At 47.3% G+C, this 20115-nt stretch overlaps 1 protein-coding gene across 4 annotated transcripts in view; it reads right to left on the minus strand.

Annotated features, from left to right (window-relative positions):
• The window catches only part of LOC135902698 (uncharacterized), a 196800-nt gene that overhangs the window by 78682 nt on the left and 98003 nt on the right, over positions 1-20115 (minus strand). Inside the window, exon 6 of one of the 4 annotated variants that reach the window (XM_070533750.1) lies at positions 9896-9914. The exons of the other annotated variants lie outside the window; for them this stretch is intronic. Coding sequence (XP_070389851.1) covers positions 9911-9914 — 4 coding nt within the window. The 3' untranslated portion in view covers positions 9896-9910. Of the gene's footprint in view, positions 1-9895; positions 9915-20115 lie in introns of those variants that run through there. 4 annotated transcript variants of the gene reach the window in all.

Here is a 20115-nt window from a genome sequence, read left to right on the forward strand (position 1 = left end):
GTTCCTTGCATAGTGCGCTAATTTTTGTGTGTTCTGTCTTAGGCTGCATCACTTGTTCGTCCTACAGGCTGGCTTTTCCCACACACTTGTCCATCCCTGCAATAAAATTTTGTGTTCTACTGCAAGGGCCCTGTTGCTTTTTCTAGCTTGAGAACGAAACATGCTCACAGCCGAGAGAAATCCAGCGCTTTTCTTCGTCAACAACTTGCTGTGCTCTTTCAGGGGCTAAAATACCTAAAAAAGTTAAAAAGCTAAAAAATATAGCTAAAGAAAGTTTTTGGCGAGAGCCTCCTACCTGTCAGCATTACTTGCGCATCTAGTACGTTTGCGTTAATGCTAAGCTTATTATCTTCCTGTTTAGAATGACTGGCCACGTCAGCCGATTACCATTTTATGTTCCTGTGGTGGGCAAGCCTCACGTAGTCAACACATGCTCCTCCACGCTAACCCAAACAATACTACCTCACTCACGGAGCGCGCGAGCAGCGGAAGCGAGCCGCCGAGCACGATCTAAGAAATCTAAGTGTCGAGAGCAGCATCACCGCCGCTGCAAGCATGATCTCTTGTTACACTCCGCGCCGGCCGATGCTTTCACCTTGCCTTCTGGCTACCGTTATAGGACAGATTAGAATGGCTACCAAACGGCTTGGATTGGATTAAAATGTAAGCGCTTGAGACAGTTAGCATCTTTCGTATCTGGTTCAATCCAATTCGGCACTGCCCACAGTTGGAGAAAATGCCGTTTGATTTCTCTGCCGTGCCTTTTCGTATTGCCGGTGCGGCTGCTGCAGTTGCGCAGAGACGACGACCCGAGGTAGATGATGCATTTGAAAAGTTGACGGAAGAGTTCCGGCAGTATTTTCATCTGTCCAAACGAACAGTGCGTAGCTTGTGCGACGAGCTTGACCCTATCATTGGATGCCAGCGAGCCAGTGGCCTTTCCACAGAAAGGAAGGTGTTGTGCACGCTGCAATTCTTGGGCACTGGAAGCTTCCAGAGGAGCATTGGTCGCAAGGAGCACATAGGCATGGCACAGTTGGCCGTGAGTAACACCGTTCACGAGGTGATGTGTCGAGAAATGGTGATTATGCCCTAAACGTCATGGTTGTAAGTACCGTTTTAATGTTTTACTTCAAACTGTAGTCGCCAGTTTTACTCGCCCATAGTAGCAATTGTTCAGTTTAATGCCCAAGCTGGCATAACTAGTAATGTAACAATTAAAAGAGGGCATGCGGGGAATTGTGTATGAGCTCATTGAAGTTTGACCTGTCAGCGGTAATGATGAATGCCATGTGTTTGTGTGCATAAATCGTCTGCCATTCCAAAATTTTGTTTTCGTTCTGGCGTTCATACACAATGTAGTTGTGCATTTCGGAGGTATTAAGGAAAATGGGCAGCAGTCGCAGCATAAATCGATACACTATAGGGAAAATACGATAGAAGCATTTTGAACATGGAAGTACTTGCATCCATTGCCTGGGCTGGCTTTGGCGTGTATGGGTGTTCTTGAACTACAGGGAGGATGAGGATGGTCAGAGGGAGAGGGGTAGCAGTAACAGTGAAAGCGAGCCCTTTCTGTCTGAGCGGGTGATGAAGTTTAGACTAAAAATGGCTCAGGAACGTCGCCAAAGTCTTGCCTTTGAACTGGAGCTCGCCAGGGAACCTACAGCGTCACCGTCGAGTGGTCGGGACGACAGTGGCAGAGCACTTGAGAACAGAAACACGAAATGGCATAAATATTCAAAAGTATTAGTCGGTGCTTTCCCCAAATTTCCCAGACGCCGAGGTCCCCATATGGTTCGAATCTGTAGAGCACACCCTAGAGGCTTACGAGGTGCCGCGAAGCTGTTGGGGTCAGATAGTTTTTCCGCTCCTGTCAACATGTTTCACTCCTGCACAACACCGTGACTATGAAGCTTTAAAGGAAGTCGTCCTTGACGAGCTGCAGTTGTCTCCCCTTGAATATCAAAAAAGTTTTTTTTTGGGTACAGAAGCGGAAGACTGAGATGTGGAAATATCACGACTAATCTTGCCAGTTACCTAAATTTTTATGTGGCATCTAGGGACGTGTCAAATTTTGCAGAGCTGCTAGAACTCTTGGTGGCTGACCAGCTCAAGACAGTGTTGTCGGAAGAGGCTCAGGTACGTCAGGCTGCGAGAGGGTGCAGGGTGGTACTAGGCCTTAGAAATTGCTTTTGAGGGCGCTCAAGGCCGCGTAGACATACCTAAGGGGCAACCTCGGGACGCCAGCAGTAAGGGCCCGGAAATGACAAATGAGAACCGCAGCAGCAGTGGTTTGGTTTCGCATCAAGGTTAGAGGACAAAACCAAAATCCCTGTATCCGCCCGCAGGGCAGCAGAGGCCAACAATCTGCTTTGAGTGCGGTTCAGGCAGGCACATTAGGCCAAACTGTCCGCGCATCCGTGAAAGGCTGGCGCAGACAGCTGCCCAGCAGGAACAGCCAGAGAAGCTCGCCGCTTGGGGTCTCACTGGAGAACCCATTCGAGGGTGACCACTTGTTGTGTGTAGCTCTCAATTGTAGGGGCCGAACAATGAAGGCAATAGTGGATACGGGCACAGAGATAACTGTAGTTCGTGAAAGCACTGCACCACAGGAATTAGCACAGTCGCACACTAGCGTAAACCTCCATAACTGTAGTTCGTGAAAGCGCTGTACCACAGGAATTAGCACAGTCGCACGGTAGCGTAAACCTCCATGCAGCATTTGGTGAACGGGTTGAAGCGAAACTCGTAGCACTACCACTGACGCTAAAACAGGGCCAACCCCTGTTTTGCAAAGTGGAGGAGGCGACACCAGTATTGTGCGCACTCACTGATAGGCTGAGCATGAGCGCGGACTGCCTGCTCTCAGCAGAAGACTGGAGCATGCTCCAGCAGGGTCAGGACGAGGCTTGCGAGCTGCCCGCTGACAAACTCCCGCCGAGCAGCAGCGAAGAGCTGATTACAGTCGTAAGACTAAATGGGGAACGGGTTAATCCTGAACACTCGGTTACAGGTACGAGCAGGGCCGATGCGCTGCATCCAAACGAGGAAAGGGCAGAAGAAGAATCCCCCAGTAGCTCCAATACGGTGAGGGGTGATGGCGGATGCCCTTTGCACATCCATTGGTGTGCATCCCCAAGAAAGACGGCACAGGGAGACTGTGTTGATTATAGAAGCTTAAACGCGATGACTAAGCCAGATGCATTTCCTATGGGATTCCCGCAGGACTGAATTATAAATGTTGGGCACACTAGCCATATTACCCTTACTAATTCACGTCGTGGTTATTGGCAGGTGCCCTTAGCGGATGACTCACAGTGGGCGGCGGCGTTCGTATCACACTTGGGTCAATTCGCTTGGAGGGTGATGCCATTCGGTCTCAGTAACGCCGCGGCTAGTTTTCAAAGGAGCATGAATCAGCTGTTAGCACTTGCATGAGGACTACGCCTGCGCATATTTGGATGGCATCGCTGTTTTCAGCAGGTGAATACAGGAGCATATCCGACACCTTCACGCTGTTTTCTCAGCTCTGACATCAGTGGGATTGGTAGCAAACCTTGAAAAATGTCATGTGGCCCACGGATCTATCCGGTATCTCGGGCATGTAGTAGGCTACGGCAAGCATGGTCGGGACCCTACTAAGCTCGCGGCCATCAAGGGACTGCAGGTGCCGCATACTAAAAAGGAACTGAGAAGCATCCTTGGCTTCTGTGGTTATTGCAGGGGATACATTTCAAATTTCGCGGCCATCGCGAAGCCGCTCATGCAGATGACTGCTAAGCACATTACCAATCGCATTCCGTGGTCTCCTGAGGCCAATGAGGCATTCGAAGATCTCAAAAGTGCTCTGTGCCGTAGAATAGAGTGCCGAGTAAGTGCTGTACAGCTGGCGACCCCAGACTCAAGCAAGCCATTTTGGCTATTCACCGATGCCTCTGCAATTGCTGTGGGGGAATGTCTAGCTCAGATGACCGACAATGGCCCCATTGCTTTTGCCAGCCACCACTTCAGGCCCACTCAGATGTGGTAGTCTGCAATTGAACACGGGGCGTTTGGTGTCATTTGGGGTCTCAAAAAGTTCGACATGTGGGTCTTTGGCACGAAAGTATTTGTAGTATCCGACCATAACCCTCTTGCGTACCTCACTCAGTCCACGCCTCAGGGAGCAAAACTGACATATTAGGCTTTAGCGCTGCAGCGCTATGATATAGTGGTGCGACAGAAAAAGGGAATCGCACATACTAACGCCGATGCACTTTCGCTTATGACAAACCATTGCTGGGGAAAGGATGTAGAAGACAGGGAACCCACAGTGATGGACAGTGTAGGTGAGGGAACAAGTGTGATGTGATAGGACTGCAATAACCACAGCGACCTTGGACAATGAACTCATGCGTTCGTATTTCTGTGTATGCCTTGTTCTTTTAGTGCATTTATTTTGGTGAGTGGGGTCTTCTAAGCTGCATGATGTACATTTATGTCTTTTCCTCCAAAACTTCCGGCTCATCTTTGTAGGATGCTGCATACTAGTTTCATGGAACGAGCCCTCTTGCATCAGGGAAGCATTTGCCATTTGTTTCGTTTGTGTAATTGCTTTGTCTGTGTGTTGTATGTACCTATTTTACTGTGGCATTCATCCATGTGTTCACACTTACTACGGAATGTGCCACATGCAGCACGCATCATAAAGCGCTGTAATTTAGGTGTCTCAATAAGCGAGCCAGTGCTGTACATTGTTCTTGGTGTCTTACTGTCGTGAGCGTGGCGTGGCTCACACATTTCCTACATGTGCGAACTGAGACCATCGTTAAAATGCGATGCCTTAGCTTGGGTAGTACCTTTTTTTTGTCATGTCCAGATGCGGCGTATGTACAAGGTTACACGCAACCTGTTTTTGTTTTGGTTTCTACGTCGACAACACTGTAAGCGAGTTGTTATCTTATCTTGGGTGGGAGGTGTAAGCCCCGCTACGGGCGGCGGCAAAACAAAGCCAAAAACACGGCGCAGGCCATCTCGGCAGTGGCCATGCGTTTCGATGAGCTTATTTTGCACACTTGAGTAATGGCCGTCAACGGTTGACACAGAGTGGGGTCTTGCGGGCAAGCAAAGTAAACACGCTGCTGGCACCGCTAACTGCCGCAGAGCTCGGGGAGCGGAGAGGACCACCAGCGCCACAGTAGCGGTTGCGCACGATTGTGAAAAGGGAGCTTCGAACCCTCGTCGCGTTGTGCTTCCGCAGAATCCCTGCAGGCGTTTTCCTTGCACGCGGCCGGCTGGCGGGTGTGAACCGATTCACAGCTTGAGGTTCTCTGAATGGGCGTCCAACGCCCTAATAGGCGTGCGCGGGCGTCCAACGCCCTAATAGGCGTGCGCGGGCATCCAACGCCCTAACAGGCGTGTGCGTCTGACTTCTGCGGTTCTCTGGCGGGTGACCTTGGAGTATGCGTGGTTCGAGTCTGGACGTGGGCAGCGAGGATCGTGCGGCGTCAACCAGGCACGCAAGCTTCATTACTCTTTGCGAGTTTGCACCGTGTGCTGACCGGCGTGTGGGTTCTTAAAACCGTAGAAGAGCCAACGGTTTTGCCTCGGTTCCGAGACGCCGAGGGAATGTTTTCTTCTGCTTATGGCCCAGACATGAGGCCGACCTTGGCGGGTGGGCAATTATACCGTGTGACAGTTTGCCTTGCAAACAAGTGGTTGATTAGGGCACCACATGGCCTTCGGTTTCTTGGAATCTGGTCGCGTTGCGCAGGTGTTCGAGGACTGACAGCATGATCTCGACGTCTCCTGGCTTTTGGGTTTTGCCTATGTGTTTTGTTAGTCAGCACTTGTTATACCCGCTGTACTCGCGTGCAGTTTCTCGGAACTTGCAACGTGTACAGCTGGCATGACCCTTACCTCTTTGTTGTTGTATATTGTGTATTTTGGGTGAGGATTCTACACTGTGAACTGTACTAAAAAAGTGTGCTTTGATTGATGGTTGTTCGACTGGCCAATCAAGCATGCAAGTTCTGCTAAACGCAGTGATTGGTGAACAGATTGTCCAGTTGGTATGCCAGCCGGCAGTAATTCGCCAGCAAAGATTTTGGGCGGAGCGTTGCGTCTAGAAAAGGCGGCCGCCGCGCTCCGATCGTTGTTCTCGACCTGGCTTCGATGCTAAGCACCATCGGCTCTGCCGAAATAGGGTCGCCCTATGTGGTCCAAACCAGTGTTACTCTTTGCAACCGATGCATTGTTGAAACTATGCAATCTTGTAACTGAACTCCATAATTTTATCTGTAAATACAAGTTTTGTTCGTTCGTACTTCAGCCTCTTTGTCCTTCGAACCTAAGTCACCCACTGAGCAACCTGTTCAAAAGTCGCGCCGTTTGCTTGAAAAGGCGTAGTGGCTAGCGCCACCACTAAACGTTTCGCAAAACTGCGACACCACCTAATGCCATTTCAAGAAATTAACCGCAATACTTTGTTTCAGTCGTTCCGCATTCCCAATTAAATCTTTGAAAAGCAACACCAACACATTTTGCTACTCAAGTCATAATAGTCAAATATTTCTCAAAATGTTAGAAATGCTTCTCAACATATTATACGGTCCCCAAGCAGACGTCAAAAGCGTGACCCAGACTTCCACTTCGCTCACTGGCTGTTTGCTTTCTCTCGTTCTCGTGAACATTGCGGACCGCCTATTTCGTGACGTAAAGAACAGACTGCCTCCATTCGATTTTGGAACGCCTACACGATCGTGCCACAGGCAACAGGCGCATCGTCCGCTACTAGCAGATGATGCGCCTAGAACGACTAGTTTTTGTTTGATGATAAGAAAATGTACAAAAGTAGTCTAAAATCATGTATGGGAAGAAAAAAAATTGTTAATAGTTTGTTGAAGTGGCTGTCTGTTTGTGTGCCAACACCGCAAGGCGGGCGCGTAAACTTCTGGCGAGGGTTTTGAAATCGGTTAAAGCAGTTTTGGACTTGTGCCGAGACACCGGGAGCCACCAGTGATTCCGTGTCACACAAAGACGGTGGACGCTGTCTATAATGTAACTGGGGTTGCTTACATTGAGGATTGGCCTGCACTATGGCTGGCAAAGCACAAGCCCCATAAGAACAAGCATGTGACGAGATGACTCTGGACCGAGGTGGTGAAAATTGTGATGCGCAGCGCTGCTGTAACAGGCAAGGGCTGAATTTTATGCGAATGTCATACTGGGCACTTTCAATCACAATCAAGCCGGGTTGAAATTAGAATTCTTGGTCACGGGTGTTGCGCAATTTAAGAATTAACTTTCCTCAAACCCAAACATTTCTCTCGAAGGTGATCCAGCAGCACCGTGTTACACGCATGGAAGTGCTCACTTGTGCATGTATTGTGTGGGTGCTTGCCCTTCCTTTCTTCACACACATATGGCCTCATAGCACTTACATATACGCTTACCGAGGCACATATCCTGTGCTCCGTGTTGCGGTGTCATGACAAGTCACAAGCAGGAAAATCAACAAAGCTAGAATATTGCTACTATTTGCCACCAACATAGATCCCCCAAGCTTCAACCACTTGCAATCAAAAAAGGAAAAATTGCCACGATGCTTACAGCATGCACTTTCTGTTCCAGTGACCTCACGTCTAACAGGAAAGCATGGTGACCAGTAAACCTTCTGGTAAGTGGGTCAAGTCCTGGAACTATGACTTGGTAAGCCAAGGTGAAAATCTCTGGTTGCTCATTTATAACTGCTTTGCTTGCCGTTGTAATGTCAGCACCAGCAACATTGTACTTTGATTTCTGCAGTCAAATGTGTTGGTGCTGCAACCTTCCATTTGTTCATAGATGCCACAGTTTCGTTCTTGCACCCTTTTCAAAGGTCTTTGGTTGTTTCAGGTCATCATTTTATCCATTGCCATATATTTTTATTAGAAGTTATTCAGTATCACTTTTCATATTTATTTATTTTTCCTTTTCCTTACACAAAATAAAAAATGGCTATTGACAGCATCAAGCAGACAGGCTTGCAGAAGCCAACCATGCTTGGTCTAATGAGTTAGCTTGTTGCCAATCAATGAACCGCAACTTTTCTTAGATCACCCTCATCTATGTGAACTATGGGATGGTCAATGCTACAAAGGTCACACCCCAAGTTCTGCACATAACTGCCTGGCACCAGGTTGGCCGACCCAATTGGTCTAGGCAACTGCATAATACAATGGCAATCCCTCTGGTATTCCTTGGCATTCAAGACGTGGCTGTCAGAGCACAGTGTACCGTAAGCAGAAGACGTGCCAAAAATGGAATCATCATGTTCTTCAGGTCACATTACCTATTTGGAGCAGCATACATAAGTGAAGATCGAGACTTCTGCCCAACCAAACGCCAGCACAAATTCTTGCTGCCTTGCAGAAAGTGTGTGGTGAAGGAAATTTTGATAGAAGCCCAATTTTCCACTGGTCAGCGTGCTTTCTACAGGGCCAGAACAGAATTGAAGATCATCCCCAGTCAGGTCATTTTCCAAAAGGGACAAATGACATCACTTTCCATTGCTGTTACCTCGACTAAAGGAAATCATAGAATGACAGTTGAAGAGATAGCTCACGAAGCAGGCTTGTTAAGTATGTTGCTTGACTGCATTTCAACAACCTCTTCGCAGAAAAAGACAACCACAAAAAGGTGAGTGTCCCATGCTCATTCCCCCGACCAGAAAGGCGAGCGAGTCCACATGAAATGGCGCTGCGACAGTCCAGGAACTTCTCACTAAATATGTTTTGAGCAGAACCATCAGAAAGGGCAAACCAGGCAAACAACATGGCAAGCACAGCAAGTGGTGAAGCCCTGTCCACCTGGCAGCACATGCTAAGAAATAACTGTCTGTCCAGCATGCTCCAGCACCCACCGGGTGTCCGAGTTAACTTGGACCAAGATTTCTAAAAGAATCTAAGAGCTCTAGAGAAATCGTTCCGATTGCATAGTAACCATAGTCATGTGTACTTACATCCAGCACTTTTTCATCACAAAATATTAATTAATTGATTTTAATTAGCAAACATTTTAATTACTGCTTGAATGCCAAACAAATCAATTACAAAGTTGTAGGGCACTTCAAATAACCTCCAAATCAAGCATTTGTTTTGTGCTCAGCTTTCCCTCATTGGTTTTTCCGAGAAAAAACAAAAGCATGCGAAACATCTAAAACACAAAATAGATAAGCACTCACATGCCACTACTCAAGCGCTCCCAAGCGAATGGCCACAAATACACGCCTTTACTAGCGGCGGCAGCTTGAGACAGGGCTTCACGCTACGTGCTAAGCATAGCGTAGCTATAGGAGGGGGAGGAAGTGAGGATATTGAAGCAGGGAGACCGTGACAGTGCACTTGGGACAAATTTTATGCACTCATCTTGTTCTGCAGAAAGTCACGGCCAGAACGTATATTCCTTTTGTTCCCTTTAACAATAGAAACAAACCCTGCGCAGGCTATCCTTATTTAACGCGTTCTGGCGGATCTGTATGGCCAGCATATGCTGTTGTCGATTACGTAAATAATTTTGCTTGACGTGTCAGCACGTAGATAATAACTGAAGATTTGAATAGTACCACACCAGTGACCTGCTCTTCAAGAAGACAGTCATGCCCTTCACGAATGATCAGAAGCCTAAAATTATCCTTGCCCTGGGGGCGGCGCACGGTGACAAGAGGAAGACAACCAAGCTATTCCGGATGTGGCATTGTGGAGGAAGCCCTAGTCCATCAACAATGCTTAACCTGTACGACGTCCTTTGCGAAATGGGTAGCTTCACAAGAAAGTGATCCAGGACTGCGATGGTGGTTCAAGAAGCGGAAACAGATGTTTAGGCATTCTTTGCTGCTAACCCTCACGGTAGTGTGCAGGACGCCAGTGCGGAGGCCAGTCCCTCAAGGTCATCTGTGTGGAGGATATTAAAAAAAAGGTCATATGCACCGTACCATGTACATCTCCATGAAAAACTTAGAGACACAGATATTGAAACGGACTTGACTTTGCCAATTGGATTTTCACAAAATACGAAGAACCAGACCTTCTCATTCACGTGCTTTGAATGAATAAGGCTAATTTCTCCAGAAACCCACAAGTTGAAGTTTAATCTTCACAACGTGCACTACTGGTGTGATAGGAGTCCCCACTGACTGGCAAAAACAACACCAATACCAGCGGTTGTTTAATGTGTGGTGCGGTATTTTTGATGCCAACATCATTGGACCCATATTTTTAGACAACACACTAACAATGCAACACTACATTGACATCCTCCCCCGCAGGGGCGTCTGCGTGAGCAGGCGCTTGGTGTGTTGCGACACCACGTACCCGAGCACATGCGCGTTGGACCCTGCCGCGTCTAACCGTGCGCGGCTTAGCCGTGTCCGGCAAAAGGGGGATCCTGGAGGCTGAGCCGATGCTGGGTGTTCGGACCTTTAAGGCCCCCCGGCGGAGGCAACACACCTCTTTGGCCTCTGCTTCACGTAGACGGCACCCCCGGACTGACCCACCCAGAGGAAATTGGTAGTTGCCTTTTCCTGTCTCTCTCTCCCTACTACCTTTGTCTTTCCCTTACTTTCCACCTTTCCTGTCTTCTGGTTTCCCCTTTATTTCAATTTTTCCAGGCAGCAAGGGTTAACCTTGTGTGAATAGCCAACCTAGGTTATTTCATATTTGGTTATAGCGGTAACGTACAGCTGGTGTTTGCAGGCCGTGTTTCACAGGCCCTGCAGCGTCCCCTTGTAGGACTCCACGGTGGGTGGCTGGCGTTACTGCCGAAATATCACATATCTTTATGGATAGCTCCTTTCCTCAACTCCCTGATCGCCCTCAGACAAGAGGGCGCATTGATGAAGTTTTCCAGTTTTTTGGACGGCAAGTCCACAACTTTCCACGTTTCCATGTAATTCACTCGGAAAAACCCGGCAAACCAGTGCGCACAATTTCACCTTTCATTGTATCGAAGACTTTGACTGATGTTTTCGGAGCCGGTTATAAGGCGACCAGAATGGCAAACGGTGATCTCCTCCTGGAGCTCCGCGATAAGAAGCAATACGAGAAACTGCCGAAACTAGTGTCATTTGGGGAGACCCAACTAACGGTAACCCCGCACCGTACTGTGTAAACCACCTGCAGCATTGTGTAGGACGATGACTTGCTGGAGCTCACTGAGGCTGAACTCTTGGAGGGCTTCAGTGAACAGAATGTAATCAACGTCAAAAGAATTAAGATGAGGCAAGATGGCAAAGAAATCCAAACCAAGCACCTGATAATAACCTTCGGATCAAGTGTCCTGCCCGAATCAATAGAGGCAAGGTACATCAAGCTCCGTGTTAGGCCATATGTGCCCAATCTACTCAGATGTTTCAAATGCCAACATTTCGGCCACAGTTCGCAGAGCTGCCGAGGCCGTCAAACCTGTGTGAAGTGCAGTGCCCACGAACATACTTCTGAAGCTTGCGAGAGCAGTCTCCATTGTGTAAATTGTGAAGGGGAGCACGCCGCATACTCGCGGTCGTGCCCATCCTGGAAAAAAGAAAAAGAAATTGTGACAATAAAAGTAAAGGAAAATATAAGTTTCAAGGAGGCACGCAGGAGGGTATCCTACCTGCCCAAGAACACATTTGCCTAAGTTGCGCGTCAGGGGGCAGCGCCACAACGGTCTCCGGCGGCTGTCCGACTCACACCCAGTGAGGCGGCAGAAACGTCATCCGCCCCCTCGGCGGCTGCAGCTAGCGCTGCTACGCCAACCCAGCAGAAGGGGCCATCTACCTCATGGCAGGTGCCCCCAAAGGCCTCGTCCAACGTGCTGAGACCTTCACGCCAAACAAAGCTCTAGCGCGTGCTCAGTGCCTCGCAAGAGGCGATGACACAACCACCAGCAAGACAGTGCCACCAGCGCCTAAGGAGTGGCGAGGCACTCTCAATCGATCCAAAAGAGACAAAACTCCTGTGACGGCGCATGAAAAAGGCCCGTGAGCAAATCCTCATCTCGTAAACACACAGCACCCAACACATATAGCATGATGGATACACAAATACTACAATGGAATGTTAGAGGACTTCTCCATAACCTCGACAACAGAGAAATACCGTATTTACTCGCATAATGATCGCACTCGCGCAATGATCGCACCCCTTAATTTTGTCGTGAAAATTCGATTTTTTTTATTTCCCTCGTAATGATCGCACCCTGAACTTTTCGCAGCGTTATGTCGTGTGCCAAATCTAGCTAATGATGAACGCGCTCACCATCTGTCGAATGCTGCGCAAACGACTCTTCGAATGTTACCGAGCGGACTGCACGCACCGAACAGATTCTTAAGCAGATGCCCCATTTCATTCCTTTATCACTTTCTGCACTTCAAGAATAAAAAAAGATCTACAACTAAACTTGCCTTGGCTTTATTATTTGTTCGCTTTATCATCGTTACTTACTGATACGGAAAAAGCTGTTTCAATGCACGTAATGTACTCACGCGAAAAAAAAAAAATCGCGTTCAGCTCGCTCCGTCAGTCGCCATTTTTGTTTTGATGTCCCGCACTGTTACAGCGGCAGCCGCCTGTTGGTTGACGTGTTGTCATCCCGCAGCAAACGCGTTTGACACGTTTCGACGGACACTGCGTTTGCTGCATTTTGCAAGGCGGCCTTTGTGTTTGGTTTTTCTGTGTTGGTGCCGTTTCACCATGGGACGCTATGCGAGTTTTACGGCCGCGTTTAAACTTAAAGCTGTTAACTACGCGCTGGAGCACGGCAACCGTGCTGCCGGCAGGCATTTCGGCGTCGACGAAATCAGAATACGCTATTGGAAAAAACAGCGTGAGCAGCTGATGGCTACCGATAGGATGCGCCGGGCTTTCCGCGGACCCAAAACCGGCAAGTTCCCTCATGTTGAGGAGGCGGTCCTTAAATACGTGAAGGACCTGCGCAATGATGGTTGCGCTGTATCATTGGAAATGATACAGATGCAGGCGCGTGCTGTTGCAAGGAAGCTGGGAATCGTCGCAAAGGATTTCAGCGCTAGCTCCGGCTGGACGACTCGCTTCATGCGACGGAATGGACTTTCACTGAGGCGGCGGACGTCGTCGTGCCAGCGGCTCCCATCCGCGTATGAAGAAAAGGTGGTCGACTTCCATCACTTCGTTACGAGGATCCGCGAGAAGAATGGCTTCCTCTTATCGCAAATAGGGAACGCTGACCAAACTCCGTTGACCTTCGACATGCCCCGAAACACGACAGTCAACGAGATGGGTGCTCGGAGCGTCCTCGTAAGGACATCGGGCGCTGAGAAACTGCGATGTACTGTTATGCTTGCAGTGACGGCAGACGGGCGGAGGCTTCCACCATACGTAATTTTCAAACGGAAGACTATTCCGAAGGGAAACTTTCCCCGTGGCATCCACATCCGCGCTCAAGAGAAAGGATGGATGACAGCTGAACTTATGGTGGATTGGATTAAGACTGTTTGGGGACGCAGACCAGGAGCGCTTCTGCTTCCTTCGCTTCTTGTGCTAGACAGCTTCCGAGGCCATCTTGTGGATAGTGTTCGAGCCGAGCTGAAGGAGCGACGCACGGAAATTGCAGTCATCCCTGGAGGTCTCACGTCGCTGCTACAGCCTCTGGATGTGTCCCTGAACAAACCGTTCAAGGACAACGTTCGGCGATCGTACGCAGAGTGGATGGCAGCAGGCGAACATGATTTCACGCCGAGCGGCAATATCAGAAGACCGTCCTTGGAGGTGCTTTGCTCCTGGATCGTCGAAGCGTGGAGTGGTGTCTCCGACAAGGTAGTGGCGAAAAGCTTCAAGAAGACCGGAATATCCAACGCACTGGACGGCACAGAAGATGACTTTCTGTGGGACTCCGAAGATGCCCCCTGCGACGACACTGCCAGTTCCGACATTGAAGCTGACAGCGATAACTGTGAAGATTCAGACTCTCGGTAAACTGAGGCGCCCTTTTTTCAATTAGAAAAATAAAAGGGCAATGTGCAATTCATATAGTGCCTGTGTAACGTGTGCGTTTATTACAAAGGTAAGCCTTACTCAACTTTTATGTTTGGCTATGTTTACCATAGCCATCGTAAGAATTCTCACCCGAAACTTGCCCTTTTACGTCTTCAGTGCTCAAAATTTTTTCTTGCGAAAATTTTAACCCGCGTAATGATCGCACCCCTGAGTTTGCGTCAATTTTTTTGACAAAAAAAGTGCGATCATTATGCGAGTAAATACGGTAATAAACAAACACAACCCCAAGCTGCTGTGTGTTCAAGAGACACACCTCAAACCTACCAACACAAATTTTCTTCGAAACTACACCACCTTCCGCAAAGACCGTGAGGAGGCTAATGCCTCCAGCGGCGTAGCAATAATAGCCGACAAGGCAGTAGCTTGCCGACCTGTCGCCCTTAACATGCCCCTTGAGGCAGTGTCAGTTCAGGCCATCCTTTTTAATAAAATAGTAACTGTGTGTTCCACTTATATACCGCTGAACCAGCGTCTCGAAAAAAGACTTTTACAGCCTCATTGACCAGCTTCCTGAGCCCTATATACGTGTGGGAGATTTTAACACTCACAACACAATGTGGGGAGGCTCAAGATGCGACGCGAGAGGTCGACTCATTGAAAATTTTCTTTTAACCTCCGGTGCGTGTCTCTTTAACAAGAAAGAACCAACGTATTATAATCCACATAACTCATACTCAACAATAGACCTGGGGATCGGCTCCGCTTCCATCTTTCCTGATTTAGAATGGTGTGTAATTAAAAACCCATTCGGAAGTGATCAATTCCCAGTGACGCTGAACTTCGTAAACAAACATGACTTGCATCCACACTTCCCTCGCTGGAAACTGGCCTCAGCTGACTGGGAACATTTTAGGGAATCCACCCACATATCACGAAATTTTATAGATAATTTTACTATGGATCATGCTGTTTCATACTTCACCGCTTTTATCATTGACGCCACTGAAAAGTCCATTCCTCAAACAAGAGGCACTTCATCCAAAAGACGGGTCCCCTGGTGGCATGACGATTGTAGAGAGGCGTGGAAGAGAAAAAATAAAGCTTGGAGCAAACTACGTGAAAGTCCTACAGCAGAAAATCTCATAGAATTTCAACAGGTTAAATCAAAGGGAAGAAGGACGCGATGACTGGCAAAGAGGGCAAGCTAGCAGAGCTTTTCTCTGGTATAAATTCGTATACTCAAGAATCTAAAGTATGGGATGGGCTGAAAAGGCTGAAGGGGCAAGAAATTCATCCGTTGGCCCTAGTAAACGGTGAAGCAAACCACTTGGAAGACCATGCAGACGCCCTTGGCAAACACTTCCAGCACGTTTCCAGTTCTAACCATTACTCCAAGGCATTTCTAAAACACAAACAAGTAGCAGAATGCAAGGCTATCGACCGAAAATGCAGACAGAACGAACCCTTCAACGCGCCTTTTAATATTGCTGAGTTGAGAGCCTCCCTGACTGCATGTCAGAGCTCCGCACCTGGACCGGATAGGATCATGTACGACATGATTAAACACCTCCCCAGTGACACTCAAATTACTCTGCTAGCACTTTTTAACGCAATATGGGCTGCGGGATACCTCCCTACCGCATGGAAAGAAGCCCTGGTTGTTCCGATTCTTAAACAGGGCAAAGACCCCACATTAGTAACAAGTTACCACCCAATTGCACTTACAAGTTGTATATGCAAACTTTTTGAAAAAATGATAAACTGTCGACTTTTACACTTCATTGAATTACATAAATTTCTTGATCCATATCAGTGTGGTTTTAGAGTAGGACGATCTACAACCGACCATCTAGTGCGCATGGAAGCAAACATTCGCGACGCCTTCGTGCATAAACAGTCCTTCTTATCCGTGTTTCTCGACATGGAAAAGGCGTACGATACAACTTGGCGCTACGGTGTCCTGCGTGACCTATCGACGCTGGGCATCCGCGGCACTATGTTAAACATTATAGAAAGCTACCTGCAAAACCGTACATTCCGAGTGAAAATAGGTAATGCGCTGTCACATGTATTCATACAAGAAACTGGGGTACCCCAGGGAGGCGTACTGAGCTGCACGCTCTTTGTAGTTAAAATGAACACGCTTCGTAAAACATTACCCCCATCAATTTTTTATTCCGTCTACGTAGATGACATACAGGTACGTTTCAAATCCTGCAACCAAACAGTCTGTGAGAGGCAGGTACAACAGTGCTTGAACAAAGTCTCCAAGTGGGCAGACGACAACGGGTTCAAAGTGAACCCCAACAAAAGTTATTGCATTCTTTTCCCCAGGAAAAAAAGGGCTTGCTGCAGATCCCACTGTCGAAATATATGGGCAACGAATACCCGTAAACAAGGAACACAAATTCCTAGGTGTTATACTTGACTCCAGGCTTACATTCATCCCACACATAAAATATCTTAAAGCAAAATGTCTTAAAACAATGAACTTACTTAAAATTCTATCCCACACAACATGACGTAGCGACATAAAGTGTTTATTGAATCTTTACAGGAGCCTAGTTCGATCACGACTGGACTATGGTGCCGTGGTTTATCACTCTGCTGCCCCGAGCACGCTAAAAATGTTAGACCTCGTCCACCACCTGGGTATCCGCCTGGCCACTGGCGCCTTTAGAACAAGCGCTGTCGAAAGCCTATACGTCGAGTCAGATGAGTGGTCACTCCATTTTCAGAGAACATACATCAGCTTCACCTATTTTCTTTAAGTACGCTCTAATAAGGAACATCCATGTTTCACAACAGTAAATGACTTGACGTGTGAAACACTTTTCCGTAACAGACCCTCTATGATACTTCCTTTGTCACTGCGTATAAGAGAACTTAGTGAAGAAACGGATGTCTCGATACTCAAACATCGCCTAATGGCTCCAGCTAATCTATTACCGCCCTGGGAGTGACAGGTGATAGAATGTGACATATCCTTTGCAGAGGTCTCGAAGCACGCTCCTGAGCTTGAAATTGCTATGCATTTCCAGGAGCTTCAATCGAAGTACTCCTGCTACGAATTTTACAGACGCGTCCAAATCCCATGCTGCCGTATCCTACGCTGCTGTTGGTCCCTCTCTTTCTGAATCTGACGTGTTGAACCCCCTAACAAGTATCTTCACTGCAGAAGCCTATGCAGTACTGTCTGCAGTAAAACATATAAAGACACTGAAACTTGACAGAGTAATCATATACAGACTCGTTAAGTCTTGTAAAAGCACTCATTTCTTTACAAAAGCATACAAATCCTGTCTTCAATGAACTCTACACACACTTATGTAACATCTACTTATCACATAGACATGTAATATGCTGGGTCCCTTGCCATAGAGGAATCGAGGGAAATGTGCTTGCTGACGAGATAGCCAAATCAATAGCATCGCAGGGTATTCATTCTGCTGCAGTCCCTGCCACAGACATGAAGCCTTTCCTCAGAAACAAACTGCGAAGCCACTGGCAACGCTTGTGGGACGCAGAAACGAATAATAAGCTTCACATAATTAAGCCTAAGTTAGGTTTCTGGCATCCAACAACGAAAATACGAAGAACAGACGTCCTGTTCACTAGACTAAGAATAGGACACACATTCGGCACTCATATCTTTCTCCTGACCGGTAACGAGCCTCCAACCTGTGGTAGATACGGCAACAGGCTTTCCATCCTCCACGTCTTCCTGGAGTGCCGGGAAGCCGAAAGAGACAGAAACATTTTCCTTTTGCATACAGCCATCACGTCCCTCTGCATCCGGCCATGTTTCTGGGTGTAGAACCGCTTTTTAAGACCAAAGCAGTCCTTGCTTACTTGAAAGATGTTGTGCTACATGTGACAAGCCCATTAATTACGTAGTGCATCCTATTTCAAGAGGGTACCTCTACAATAGTTTTCTTTACATAGCACATGCCTCTAGGTCCTTGGCTTTCAAGGGCTCTGGTGAGGCAGAAGTGCTCTAGAAAATTTCAGCATCTGACATATTTTGTATATTGTACCATTCTGTTCCCAATGCATTTTAGTGTTCATATTACACGTCGATAATCATTGCCATAATTTTATTACACGTATATTTTATACAATTTACTCAAGCTCTTTTAGGCCCCTTTACAGCCACGTCACATTAAATTCACAGAAACCATCATACCAGGACAAACTCTGTAACACTAGCATGGCGCTCTTTGGCCATTCCTGGCCCTTGCGCCATTAAACATCAAACATCAATCATTACATTGACATCCTCGAGGGCCCTGTGAACGTCTGTTGTAAACATTCCACTTGCGCACCTTCGGAACATCTGGTTTCAACACGATGGTGCTTTTGCACATAGTAGTAGTCAGTCTCGAGCGTGGCTCGACAAGCTTTTTCTGGACAGTGGATTGGCGGCCACGAACCTGTACTCTGGCCTGCAAGGTCGCGGGACGTGACACCGGTGGACTTCTTGTGGGGTTACGTCAAAGGTCGCATATATAGCAGCGAAACAACCACACCGGACACCCTAAAGGTAAAAGAAAGCAGTCTGCCGCGAGATTGCAACGTCATAGGTCAAAACTGCAACAGCACAAATGTTGGAAAGAAGCAAGTACTGTATTGCTTCATATGGTGACCTGTTCGAGCATGTGCTATAAGTGGCAGTGGAAAATGACCGCTCAAAACTGGTGTAAAACATGACTGTTTATTGCACCTTCATGATATGTCACCCTATCCTTACATTAAAAAAAAAAGCTTCCAACAAAGATAGAAATAGGTAAAAAACTGCTTTATTTTGCCTCTTTTCTAGAGTTCGAGACAGAAAGGGTAAATGGCTAAACCAGTTGCACCTTTGGATGTTCCTTTGTGGGCGACTGATACCCTTGTTATAGAGGCACTTCAACGGCTGTTAAAGAAAACGGCAGTTGGCCTTGACGACTGTTAGGCGGAGTTAGATGGCAGCGCGAGCGCCATTGGAAACCCAAAGGTGATTGTCACCAACGGAGCTCGCCGGTCTCCGTTTTACCGCTGTTTCCATCCGTTCTGTTGTCAGTTCGGCATGATGGCAGCCCACAGCAACAACATGCCATGCTGCAGGCGAGCGCTCTGCCACAAAAACGCTTCTTTTGGACATCACTAATGCATTTACTGATTAACTTGTGGCGGGACCACCGGTCCCAGCTGCGGACTCAACAACATAACGCGCCCACATACGTACGAATGACAGCCCTCTTCAATGAGCTCGCAAGTCAGGAGTGTGGACAGGCTGTGTACATCACCGTGAAGCAAATCAAGCACAAAATGGAAAACTTGATCCCAGCTCACAAGTAAGTTACCATAAATTTATTAGTGATTTTTAAGCCGACATGTGCTGAAAAAATTCGTGTTCATCCCTTACGACATAATGAAGTCACTCTCATCTGTACTTTTTTTTTTCCAGAAAGGCAAGCAGTGCTGGCACTGGGTGCGGTGCAACCCAGTGTGAATTTTACAAACACCTTCACACGTTCCTCGGAAGTCTGCCCATAAATCACCGAAGCTTGGTACAAGAGAGCTTTCAGGTGCAAAGTCTATTTATTCTGGCTATATGCAAACATTGGAAATAGACTGCAAATATTAAAATTGGTTTTTGAACAGCTAGTTCTGTTGCGGGAAACAGGCGGCAGCAAAGTACAGAGATTTTTACATTACCAAAAGCTTTGTTGCATGAACACAAGGCATTGCTGTGTCCCAGAGTACTAAAAATCATAAGCATCACAGTCTGTGTAACTTCATAATCACAGGTTAACATTACCGACATACCGGATGGCACAATAATACTTGTTACTTTTCTTGGAGTTATGAAAATAGGGCGAGACAGATAAAGCTGGTTATGTTACAAAGCTCATGGTTATGTTACAAAACTCTGGCTATGTTACCAAAACTCTTTCAGAGAAAACGCCCATCAGTCCATAAAATTTTGGTATGTATGAAAGGTTTTTGCCTGATATGTGTAACAACTGCACTCAGCATAAACGAAAAGAAAGGGGGTTAACCGAGGGGCCCTATTTTTATTAGTCATATCATAAGAAGCCAACAAACAGTGACACCAAGGACAACATAGGGGAAATTACTTGTGCTTAATAAATGAAAT

Source organism: Dermacentor albipictus, chromosome 2, assembly GCF_038994185.2.
Source record: "Dermacentor albipictus isolate Rhodes 1998 colony chromosome 2, USDA_Dalb.pri_finalv2, whole genome shotgun sequence".
NCBI classification, from domain to species: Eukaryota; Metazoa; Arthropoda; class Arachnida; order Ixodida; family Ixodidae; genus Dermacentor; species Dermacentor albipictus.